General features: G+C 35.3%; 1 protein-coding gene across 1 annotated transcript; it reads right to left on the bottom strand.

Moving 5' to 3' along the window:
• Positions 1-886: 886 nt before the first annotated feature.
• CUC3 (NAC (No Apical Meristem) domain transcriptional regulator superfamily protein) lies at positions 887-3,189 on the bottom strand. Its single transcript, XM_086257625.1, has 3 exons — positions 2,982-3,189; positions 2,014-2,300; positions 887-1,656 (listed from the first exon to the last, which is right to left on the bottom strand). The coding sequence occupies exons 1-3, from the start codon at positions 3,187-3,189 to the stop codon at positions 979-981; spliced, it is 1,173 nt and encodes a 390-aa protein (XP_086113751.1). The 3' UTR covers positions 887-978.
• Positions 3,190-12,826: the final 9,637 nt, after the last annotated feature.

The raw sequence follows: 12,826 nt of genomic DNA, 5'->3' as shown, positions 1-12,826 counted from the left end.
TCTGCAAATTATTTTTGTTTCGGAAAATATATAAATATTTATGGAACCAAAAAGAGGCAAGCGCAGAGACCGTACAAAGCAAGTAATGGTGCTACCTACTCTCTCTCTCTCCCCTCCAAGATCAATGACCTTGATTAAAGCCTCGTACCAGCCTGGTATACCAAATCTGCTCTCGTGCTGGAATTATTAGCTGCGTTGGTAGTTGCCTCTATGTCAGTGCTATCGGTGATCCATATGCATGCTTCTATCCATATCCATATATGTATGCATGCAGCATGCCTTTTACATACCCATTTGTCATGTACCATATATCCAACTATCACATGTGTCATGTGTCATGTGTCATGCATGCATGTATGAGGCATCTACAAACTTATGAATATGGATATTTACGAGTCTATGACATATGAATGATGCATGCTATCTATCTATTCATTCATTTATGCATGCATAGCATAGAGAGACTTGTCTCCCTTAACAGAACCTACCTAGTGGCCAGTGAGTGATCAGTGGCCTATACTCTACTGAGGTCTGAGGCTGCATGCATGCAAAGGGACCCAATCCCAAATTCCCAATCATAAATAAGTAAAGGTGACGTCAAATATATCAACATTAATCATGGCGTCATATCAAACATCAAACACAACGTGACCTGCCCTGCCACCTCGCGCTAATTAAGCTGCTCCTTTAACTTTTCGGTGCAGGAAATGTCAAACACTTAAAAAAAAAAAAAAAAGAGAAAAACGGTGCAATAATACAAATATAAGTAGATTTAGCAGCACTATAGCTAGCTACAGTTACAGTACGTATACGTACAGGTAGAACTATATATTATACGGAAAACGTATACATAAAGTTAAGAAGTAGATGTTGATGGATGGAAGATGTCAAGCAGCAGCAAGATCCAAAGGCATAGGCCAAGATTCTGCAGGAAGTAATTTGATGGGATTGTGGGGAACAGTGTCTAAGATGATGGTCTCAAATTAAGCCGGCCCTGTTCGAATGAGACGTCACAGGATGATCAACAGTAGTAGCTTCTGCAGCACCAGCAGCTGATGAAAACCCAAACACACTACTTGTAGTATATTCCAAATTATCAAAGAGCCATGGATTTTGATGATAAGGCGGGTTTGGGTGGTCCTTTTCATTCATCATCAAGTAGTTGAAGTTATTAGCATAATTGATATTAGCAGCAGGCATTTCCAAATGGGATGAGAAGTTATCCTCTGTCTTGCACTGTTTCTGCAGTTTGGGCTGTTGTTCATGTGAGAAGAGAGACTTGAAGAGCATGGATTGCAATGGTGATGATGGGTTGTTTTTATAATTTGTTAATGTTGTGGTGTTGATAGGAGGGGTGGGTGAAAAAGAGGGTTGGATTTGGAACCCATTATTTATTGGGTGAAAAGGAGGGTGGGATTGGGATTGGGTGTTTAGGATGAGACTCTTGAGGTCATTCTGTTGGTGGTCATGAATCAGAAAATTAGTGTTGTCTTTCTGCTGCATATGCATAGTAGGCATTGGGTTCTGAGATTGGTCATGACAGTATTCTAGCAATGCAGGCAAGAAATTAGTTGGTGGTCCTTGATGATCAAGTAGGCATGGTTGGCTTTTCTTGTCCCCAGTTTTGTGATGTATTCTGCATATCACCCATTCCTCCTGCATGCACATCCATCCATCATAACATAAAAGTAAATTAATTAGGATATGTATAAGTAAAACGTACATGAGCAGTTGGTTAAACCAATCAGATCATGATCACATCAATTGAAAACATGCAGGTAACTTGGAAGGTTAATAATCAAAGTGAAAACCGTGTACATGGTGAAAATGGAAGGAGCTGAACACAATGACAAGTCAACCCCAGAAAGCGACAAAAGAGAGGGTGAAATATTATTAATGCATGTAGTTGCAGGCGGCAGCAGGTTGAAGATAGCTAACTTGATTCACACGGTATATATGTGTGTGCACGTGCGAAGGGAGGGGTTGAATGTGGGGTCCACTATCCACACGTACCTTAGGAGAGGTGTGGCGGTAGGATGAGAAGTGAGTTGGGTGGAGGCGGTACTCGTGCATGACCCACTTGGTCTTGTGGCCGCGAGGAGCTCTGCCTTTGTAGAAAACGAGGGTCTTCTTCATGCCAATCAAACGAGAAGAGTGGTCGGAGGAGTAAACCTCCTTGTCTTTTCCGGTGGCTTTCCAGTAGCCGGCGCCGGTGGCTCGGTTTGTTCTTAACCCCGTTGGGTACTTCCTGTCCCTCAGGCTGAAGAAGTACCACTCTCTCTCCCCCATCTTTGCCACATCTGCAATATATATTAAATATCATCCTCACCATTCATTACATCACCCACCCATCAATGCTATTAAATGATTCAAATTAATTTGTTAAATAGTCTGCCATGAGATCCACACATAGATTTTTTCTACCCAAATTTTAATTATATCAAATATAAAATATACCCTCAGATAATTAATTAATTAAAACTACCCAGCTTTGAAAAAGGTATGCTCAACTCCAAATCTGCATGTAGACAACGACAAAGGCACTTATATATAGAACAATATATTACATATTATATGTGAGAAAAAATATTTGCAATGACTCTTCGTCAGACATATGTGAGAATTAATGATTGTTCATTTGTTAAATATGTTTATTTACTTGTTCCTGCTCAATATAAAAAGTTAATTATAAGAACTTGGTAAAGCTATATATATATATATATATATATAAAGTAACACTAGCTAGCTATTTGAGTTGTGTCTTAATTTGTGGGACTTGAGATTCACTAGCAGCAGAGAGGGGACCTTTGAAATCCATAAAAATTGAAAATCAACTTAATTAATTAGCCCAAAAACAAAAATAAATTAATTAAAAAAAATTTCAACTAAAAATTAAGAAAATGGAATCAATAAATATAAGTAGAACACATATTCAATATATATGCATGCAAATTGTATTGTGATAATGAATAAATGTATACCTGGGAGGTCCCAAGGCTCACATCTGTTAAGGTCAACCTCTGCGATGTGGACGGCATGTAGAGCATTATTATTGCAGAGCTTAGAAGAAAGATAGACGGTGAGGAGCTCCTGATCAGTTGGGTGGAACCTAAACCCTGGTGGCAATCCCTGTGAGTTTATGTCTTCGCCATTCAGTTCACACAAAACTTCTTCCATTCCCAACATCATCGATCCAACGGTTGATCAAGACACAGTTTTTGGACAAAGTAAGGTAGCTAGCTATTCAAGCCAAAGCGGTGGTTGTAATGTGTAAATGTGTAATATATAGGAGGATCGAGGAGAGAATGCAGCACTGAAACCGAAGAAGAAGAAGAAAATGCTCTTAATTAAAGCAATATAGTATTGGCCCAAAAAAAAAAAGAGCAATATATTAACTTATTAAGGTAGCAAATGCATGAATGAGGAGCTTGTCGCTGTGTAGGGCCCATTCATTAATTGGAAGCAGCAGGAGAAGCCAACCAGCTCACCTCAAACTTTGAAACTGAGAGGCCAAATTTTTAATTAATTAATTTATTAAAAAAAAAAAAAAAACAAGATGGAAATTGTTGTGAGGTGGGGATGGCTATTAGCTACGCGGGGTGTGGTGTAGACTGTGAAGTAAATGCAAAAGCTGATTGCAGAGATTTATGCGTGCGTGTGTGAGCATATATCTTGCCAAATACTGTCAGGTTTTTCAGAACCCTACCCTCCTAGTCTGCGCTCTAGCCTACCCTATCAACAGTGACGCCATACATAATATACGATTGTTATCTTTTTAATCTTTAACAAATAATAATAAACAAAGTAAAAACCATGGGTATTATAAACATAAAGAAGAGAGTAATAATAAAACATTATGAACTATATATATGATTTGTGTTAAATTGTCCCTTAAACTTTAGTTTTGACATCAATCTACCGCATTCGTCGACTATGTTAGACATTTCATCCAAAAGTGAGCACATGCGTGGCACACAATTAATCACTTTTTCAGGGTATTATTGTCCATCCACTTTTAAATTATCAAATTTGTAGTCAATGGCAAGGAATGAAATTTTCGTTGTTTTGGGATTTTAAAATTTTATCACATATCCCTTATTTTTCGTAAAAATTTCGGTGAAATTTTGCCCAAAATTTCTAACACCACTCACGTTTTTGTAAAATTTGGCGAAATTTCAAGAAATTTGGCTCTGTCTTACAACCTATTTCCATTTTCAGAGAAGAGAGAGGAGATCTGGGAGGGAGAGGAGAAAAGAGAGGGAGATCAGGAAGAAGGAAGGAAGAAGAGATGGGGGAGGGAGAGGGAAGAGAGAGAAGAGATGCTGCGCAGTGGGCTGGGAGCCTGGGAGAGAGAAATGAGAGGGAAGAGGAAGAAAGAGTCACGGGAGGAAAAGGGGAGGAAAAAGAAAGAAAGAAAAAAAAAAAAAAAAAGGGTTAGGGTTGATTGGGGTTTGGGGCCTTTGCCCAATTGGAAAGAAAAAAAAGGGTTTGAGGTTTCGTTTGGGGTTTTGTTTAGTTGTTTTTAAATCCTAAATTCTAATACATTTCTATATAAAAAAAAACTTAAAAATACCCTAAAGGGCCTAAATCCTAATATCTTATACCATATCTTAAATAATATAAAGTATAAATTATAGAGTATATAGGGTTTAGTATTAGGATTTAGTGTATAAATTATAGAGTATAAAGAATATACTAATTTCATTTATTCATTATCCTAATTTTATTTAACATTTTATATCACATGAAACTTACTAGATAATTTGGTTTCTTCAATGTTTTTTTATCAATGTAGTAGATAATATGTTAAATAAACATATGGTCAAGTTTCATTCAAAATTTTCGTAGTTTGATAGCAATTTCCGTCGTTTTTGTCTAATTTTGTCGAAATTGAAATTTTAATTGAAATTTCCGTTAAAATTTTCATCAAAAATTTCCTCGAAACCGAAATTTTACTCCTTTCAATGGTGGTCAAAATTCCAAAACCTCACCATTTCCTTTAAGGCTCTAGAGAAAACATAGGGTTTATTTCTAATTTCATTTTGATTTGGGTATTTGTAAGCAAAATTAGTAGCAATTTTAGGGTTTTTAGTGTGCGTCATCACTACAAGAAAAACCTTAATAGATATCACTTGTTTAATATCAGTTTTTAACAAAACTGATATTGTAAAGTTTTAGATATCAGTTAATTTTTTAGACGATGTCTTAATTGATTAACATATCACTGAATTTTTTTTTCGATATCTTAAATTTACACTTTTGATTAACTTTTTTTGAAAACTGATATGTAAAGTTAATATCTGATAACTATATTATTTCACATAAAAAACACGGGCTCTAACTTAAAAATTTTAGCCAAGTTTCCCAACCCCCCAGTCACGACACATTCCCCCCTATTTCTGAAAATAGGGTTCAACGACACATTCACCCAGCTCGATCCTCATCTCTCACCTAGGCCAGCTCGCGCGATCCTTCTCTCTTACCCAGCGGCCGGCGTCGGTGTTGCCGGAAGTAGTCCTTGACGTCGGTGCGTGGCTCTCATTCTCCCTCCTCTCCGTTGGTGGCGTCAGTGGCATCCTTGGGTTATTGCGTCTGTGGAAATTATAAGCTCAATCCCTCCTCAATCTCTTGTACTCTTTCCCCTTCTCTGTACCTTCTTCTCTTGAGTTTTTTATTTCTGAAAATAGGGTTTCACGACACATTCCCCCCAGTCACTCACCCAGCTCGATCCTTCTCTCTCACCAAGGCCGGCTGGCGCGATCCTTCTCTCTCACCCAGCTGCCGGCGTTGGTGCTGCCGGAAGTAGTCCTTGGCGTCGGTGCGTGGCTCTCATTCTCCCTCATCTCCGTCGGTGGCGTCGGTGGCGTCCTTGGGTTACTGCGTCTGTGGAAATTGTAAGCTTAATTTAGATTCCATGACAAAATCACTTGTTGTCCCGTTTTCTGGCTACAAATATTTCCTGGGTATATTCAATCTATATGTGTTCATAAAGCTGATAATGTGTTAAGATTCAAGTGGATGACTTTAATGATTTAAAACGCACTTCTAGTCATTTATTGCTATGTGGTTCAGGTGTTCTTAAGGTGTGGATTAACTACCATTGCCTTCCTAGGATGATATAGTCGGCTTTTGGTTTGGTTCTGAACAATACAACCTTTATCCTGTTATGATTCTTCTATGGCTTTTTGCATTTTACAGAAAGAAAGTATTGTTTGTACATATGTGTAAATTCAAATAATTTATTCTTCCAGAGTGCATCAGATTACCTATCACCATAGCTGAAGAACACAGATAATCTGCTACGTTTGCATGCTTATTGGGCCCGTCTAGAGCTAAATATAGGAAAGGATTTAGTTGCAGCTCGTGGAGTTTGGGAGAGTTTCCTTAAGATCTGGTTCGGCCATTCTGGAATTTGTATATTTTGGATTGTTATGTTGGCATGCTTATTGTTGTTGTTATTGCTTTTGTTATTGTGTTATACTTAATTATCTGTTTGTTCTGTTAGTGGTTCAATGCTTGAAGCCTGGCAAGGTTATATAACAATTGAAATTGAATTGGGCCATGTGAATGAAGCTCGATCCATATATAGGAGATGTTACACTAAAAGATTTCACGGGACTGGTTCAGAGGTAAGATCTTTTTCTTTCTTCTTCTCTGAAATTTACCTTTTGCATGACTTCTTTTACTCAGATTAATAGTTTGAGGGTTCTAATTTGTGGTGCCTTGTAGCTGTTTTGACTTTTGAGCACACTAAACTCTATCCCTTTTCCATAAATCCTGTTTGAATATGGAGAAGATAATTCAAATAGAAGATTTTGGTTGTTTCATTGCGTACAATGAGATTGGATTAGATGGGTATTAGTTTCCAAATTTGTTCAACCTATGGTTTATCAAAATGTCAACATTCTCCCCCTTGGGAAAGAAAGGAAAGTTCTAGTGATTCTTTGCTCATGTTTGATGCGTAAGTTGACTTGGAGTTTGTCCAAGACAACTTCGGTGTGATGCTGAAGGCTACTGTGATTCCAGAGCTGTTATAATCTCTCTTGTAGCAATTCCAATAAACCTTTTTGAGTGAAGCCAAAGTCCGGACCTCTCCTCTTTGTTTCCCTTACTTTTGTCTTACATCAATCAAATTTAGATTATACATTAATTTCCAAATTTTAGTTAATTATAAAGTAGTGAAGGGATAAGATTTTTGTTTGTATGGATAGAAAAAAAATGGAGAAAAAATCTTTAGTTGAGGACATTTTTGGAACTTGTCACAGATCTTATTTTCTTTTCAAATTTCTCCACTCAAGGATATAAAAATAAAGTGGGTAAGGAGAGAAAATGAAGCTCCAAAATTCTCTTTTATTCTTACTATTTCTATCACAATGACTCATAATTTACAAGTAGTTCCATTACAAAATCTAAATACCTTGGTTTGTTGCTTATTAGCTTATGATAAAAAAAGGTACTGTTCTTTTAAGGTTCTATTAGGTGTTGATGTCAATTTGTTATTTGGAATTATATAGAGGTTTGTTCACTCTCTACATAATACATTTGGATTAGATGATGCCTTCCCTCCCTAAAAAACAGAATAATTCAGGACATTTGCTACTCTTGGTTACGCTTTGAGAGGGAGTTCGGTTCGTTGGATGATTTTGACCATGCAGTACAAAAGGTACATATTTTCTCTTTTGCACTTTCAAATGAATGTTTATGTACCTATTAAAAAAAATGAATGTTCATGCTGAATTTCAGTAGCATCTTTTTTTCTTTTGTTTTTTAAAGGTATAATAGTTATGATGCATTCCACTAGAAAATTGGATATCAATTGTAAATGAATTCATGTTACAATATGTGGATGTGAAGGTAATTTTTTACTCCATGTTTCCTGTATTTCTGGGTTAGGGAACAGTTATCAATAGAATAAAGTTAGAAAGTTTGCCGAAAGAAAACTGTACTATGAAAGCCATGCTGAGGGTTGTGGTTCATAAGGTTTGTGTGCTGTTGTCAGCTTAGGCAACATTTGTGAATATATATCACCTAATGATTGACAAACTATTGATTATAGTAAAATGATGGAATGGATGTTTTCTCTATCAACACCAGTTATACCATTACCAGGAATTGTAAGTGATTCCAATTATCCTCTTTGGCTCAATTTGAGGAGTATGGATATGCCATTGCCTTGATCATCTTAGATAATTCAATGATCTTTTTTCGATCTATACTTTAAAGAAGTTGATGAACTATGGTACCTGCACAAAGCTTTTTTCTTCTGATGCAACCTTGTTGTATTAGCTTGTGTGTTCATTCCATATCCCACAGAAAAAGGGCTTATCATTCCCAACGGTTGAAAAGATAGTTGTTAACTGAATAGATATATTGCCTTGATCATCTTAGATAATTCAATATTCTTTTTTCGATCTATGCTTCAAAGAAGTTGATGAACTATGGTACTTGCACAAAGTTTTTTTCTTCTAATGCAACCTTGTTGTATCAGCTTGTGTGTTCATTCCATAGCCCACAAAAACTAAGGGCTTATCATATCCAACAGTTGAAAAGATAGTTGAAAGAGCCTGTTCTAGAGAAAACAAAAGTACATGCTGACCAGTGCACTGCTTTTATATCAAACCTTAACTTTAAGGCAAGTATACACCCCGCGCATCTCTTATTTCCTTCTTTTCAGTGCTCAGGCGTGATCTTAGAACACTGTTGGTAATAAATTTTGCAGGCAAATTATGAACATCTTCGTCAATTCTTCAGTGATGTTGGAGGAATTGTTGCTATTAGAATACTGCATGACAAGTTCACCAGAAAGTCAAGGGTCTCTCTCTCTCTCTCTCTCTCTCACTCTTTTTCCAGTTGAATTATTTTTCCTATCTCCTCTGTCCAGTGCTTTGGGTTGAAGATGTTGTATTGGATATTTTGTAATCTAGCACTTGTGGTATTGACATGAGGCTTAGACACATACACAAGGACTTAAAAGTTTAGGTGACACTAGGACACTAGCTTGGTTCACATGTATATTGTTAGTTTGCTGCTGTCGAAAAGGCATGGTGACCATCTTCTCTTTATTGTTAAGTGTAAACCTTTTTAGTTTTCAGTATCCTTTGATTTAGCTCATAAGAATAGTTGACATGGGGATAGTTAAGCAATCTGTCTACATGTCTTACATGGTGTGCTAGGATTGATTAATCTCAAGATTTTAAATGATTTACGGGTGAGGAGGGGCTAAGGTTTGTAGATACACTAGCTTGGATGGGTTTATATATGGTTTAGAGTCATAACAGTGTAAATTTCATTGTTCAAAGTCTTGTCTTATTTACCAACCCCTTCCCCACAGCCAGAGAAAAAAAAAAAAATAAAACTTAAGCATTATTTAAATTAGTGGTCATAGAATTAACCATTACCTGATTATTGTGACCAACAGACTCAAGTATGTGTTCTTTATATGAAGAGCTTCAATTTATTTTTGGGGGAGAGGGTTCTGATTTTATATTTTCCTCTTAACTGACTTGTGAAGGGACTAGCATATATGGATTTTGAAGATGATACACACCTCACTGCTGCTATAGAAAATAATAGGCAAGAATTTATGGGGAAGAAGCTGAGCATTGCACAATCAAATCCAAAGCAAGGAAAAAAAGAACATGGTAGGCCAAATGGGATTGTTTTGTATTCCTTTCTGTGCATGTTTATGCTTGTGTGTTCATGTGCATACAACCGTGCTGGTGTGGTGTCAACGGATGGCATTTTGTGGGGATGGAGGCAAATTCAAATTCAAATTGGTGCATCTATTAAAATTACATCCAGAGTTCAAGTAGTCATCTGGAATATAGTACCTATAACGTATACATAATTTTATTATACATATTATTTTACTTTCTTAATTAGTATAGTAAATTAGTTATTCTTAAGATTTTGCTTGGTGTGAATTTAGCAGACTTTTGGGATCAATTCTCAAATCTAGTTGAGTTGCAGTGAATTATTATAAAATTTATACCAATATATGATTCTTTTCAGAATAAACTTATAAGGGGTCCATATCTTAATCAATTTGATTTTACCTAATTGCAATTACAGCTATAATTGGATCATATTGAAACATAAATGAGGTTGGATTTGGAATTAATTCAGATCTTTTACCCAACCTGTTGTCACCCCTGTTTTAGTGTGTATGTGATTAGGAGTCTGCAGTATTGCATGGTTACCTGTGTGTCAATTTATTTGTGCCCTTAACATATTAATTATCTCCATTGCAGACATTTTGCATATTATGTACTATATGGTAGTTATAAACTTTTAAGAATGACTTGTCAAAAATGAAAAAAACATACAGGAACAAACTAGATATCACTTTGGAATGGAGTAATGATCAAGGCATTTTCATATCTGAATTCGTTGATTGATATGATATGATCAATGACTTTTGTGGACCTACTCATGCTGTCCTAGATCACACTGTAGAAGCTTTTTGTAGATAGTCTAACTGTGTAAACAAATGAAATTGAATATGATACTTTTTTTGTCTGAAAATTGAATCTGATATTAAGGTAGTCCACAATAGGGGGGACGAAATGTAGGCCATCTGAATCATATATATGTGCAGCCATCTAAATTCAATACTTTATGCAATCTTATTAATGCTTTTGGCCTATATTTTCTTAATGCCTTTTGTGATCCTTGCTGGATGCACTTTTCAATACTTTGGGATCCTTGCTGCAATCTTATTAATTAATGCACTTTTCTTTCTTGTTTTCAGTGGAGTCACCTGAAAAACAAGAGGAGCAGTTACACACATGAACAAATAGATGAAGTCCCGGTTGAATGGGAAGATTATGTTTCCATGAATTTTATTTAGACTAACATGCATGTTTTTGGTACCTTTTTGAGCATTTTGTTGTAGATATGAAGATATATACTAGCTAGTTCACATTCAAATCTTTTGTATAGGCAGAATTTAGGCCTAGTTAAATTGCACTGTCATGCCTTCATTATTTTTGTACATGTTGGTATGTGTTTAATTAGGATCTAGCTAGCTAGAGATGGATTTTGTGAAGGTTATGGAGATAGGATAGTGATTTTGAGGTATACATGATGAGGGCTATCCATATTTTTATATGGATTTGTAATCTTATTTTGTTAACTTCATTACTGAGTTTGGATGTTGGATTCATTTATATGAATGGAAGAATTTAAGTTGGATTGCTTTAGAAGCTTAGTAATTGTTGCGTGGATGCATATTTACCAATTAATTTTTATCAATATCAGAAGCCTATTGCATATCAGATTATGTAAAAATAACGATAAAGAATGATGTTTCAACATCATTTAAAAAACAAAAAACCGATATCTAAAACATACTTTTATATCAGATTTCAAGTATCAAACTGATATGTTATACACCTTTTATATCCGATTTTAATTACAAAACCGATATGTTATGCACCTTTTATATCAGATTTTAAGTACAAAACCAATATGTTATGCATCTTTTATATCAGATTTTAAGTACCAAACCGATATGTGATACACCATTTATATCCAATTTTAATTTCAAAACCGATATGCTATACTCATTTTATATCTGATTTTAAATACCAAGACGATATTGAATACATTTTTTATATCGGTTTCAAAATTACTAATGATATCATAAGTATCTTACATATCGGAATGCAGTTTTTAAGATATCAGAAATGATTAATATCTGATAACAATGGTGGTATATCATATCGGATTATCAAACAAATACGATATCTAATATAGTATAGACATCAGTGTATAACCGATATGTAATATGGGAGAATAGATATCAGCACTCAATATATCGGTTGGAAACCTAAATAGATATCGGTTTATCACTGATATATATTAAGGTTTTTCTTGTAGTGCATAGAGAATATTCGTGACATTGATTGACGGTAAGGAATGGTTGAGTTTCTTAGAGAATCTGGAGATCCTCCATCAATATTAGAAAATGATCATATAAACACAGCGAAAAATAAATTCATATGATCGTTCTACGAGTTAATACAAAATAATAATAAAGGATATATATATATATATCATATTTCCGAGATTGAAAACAAATTAAATCCACGTGCTATCCGCTAGTTGGTTCTTTCAATCTCCTTTTTCGAGTAACTTTCTACTAGTAAAAATATTTTCTTTTAGTTTTTGTCAAAAATTTTAATTTGCTCATATATTTTAGCAATTATTTCCCTAATATATAAAAACTTATCCTTCTTTTAAGGGGAGGCTCTGCCAAAGTTAGAATTTGGGGCATTTCTTAGGGAAGTCTTCAGTAAGGTAATCCCTCCAACTCTGTCTATTTCGATCTTTATTTTTAGAATATTAATTAAACATGATTATTTATTTAATTAGGTATTTAAATATTGATTTAGTCATGCTTACTTAATTATTTTGTTGGGCCTTAAAGTTAATTAATAAATCAACTTAATTAAATATAGGCATAAATTCAATTTAGACACATAACTATATATGTCATTTCAACGGGGTCCACGAACTTTAAAATATTTCAAATATATACCCGATCTACTATTTAAATTGAAAAATGGACTTCCATCTATTGATTCGTTGAGAGATCAGTTAAATGTCAGCTTGGCCTTTGCTGACCAGAATCACTTGGCGACGTAGCACTATCTCAGCAAACCTTTCCCGCCAAATGAGCGACACATGTCCACCTAACCTTTTCCACCAAATGAGCGACACATGTCCACCTAACCCCTAACACGGGCCCACAAACCCATAATCTCTTTCTCGCTCGTCAAACACAGGTGAAGGATTTATATTCGAATTTGGGGGAAAACGTGAT

The sequence above is a fragment of the Dryas octopetala genome, chromosome 9 (genome assembly GCF_963921425.1).
Source record: "Dryas octopetala chromosome 9, drDryOcto1.1, whole genome shotgun sequence".
Taxonomy (NCBI): domain Eukaryota; kingdom Viridiplantae; phylum Streptophyta; class Magnoliopsida; order Rosales; family Rosaceae; genus Dryas; species Dryas octopetala.
This window is presented reverse-complemented; position numbering and strand designations above follow the sequence as displayed.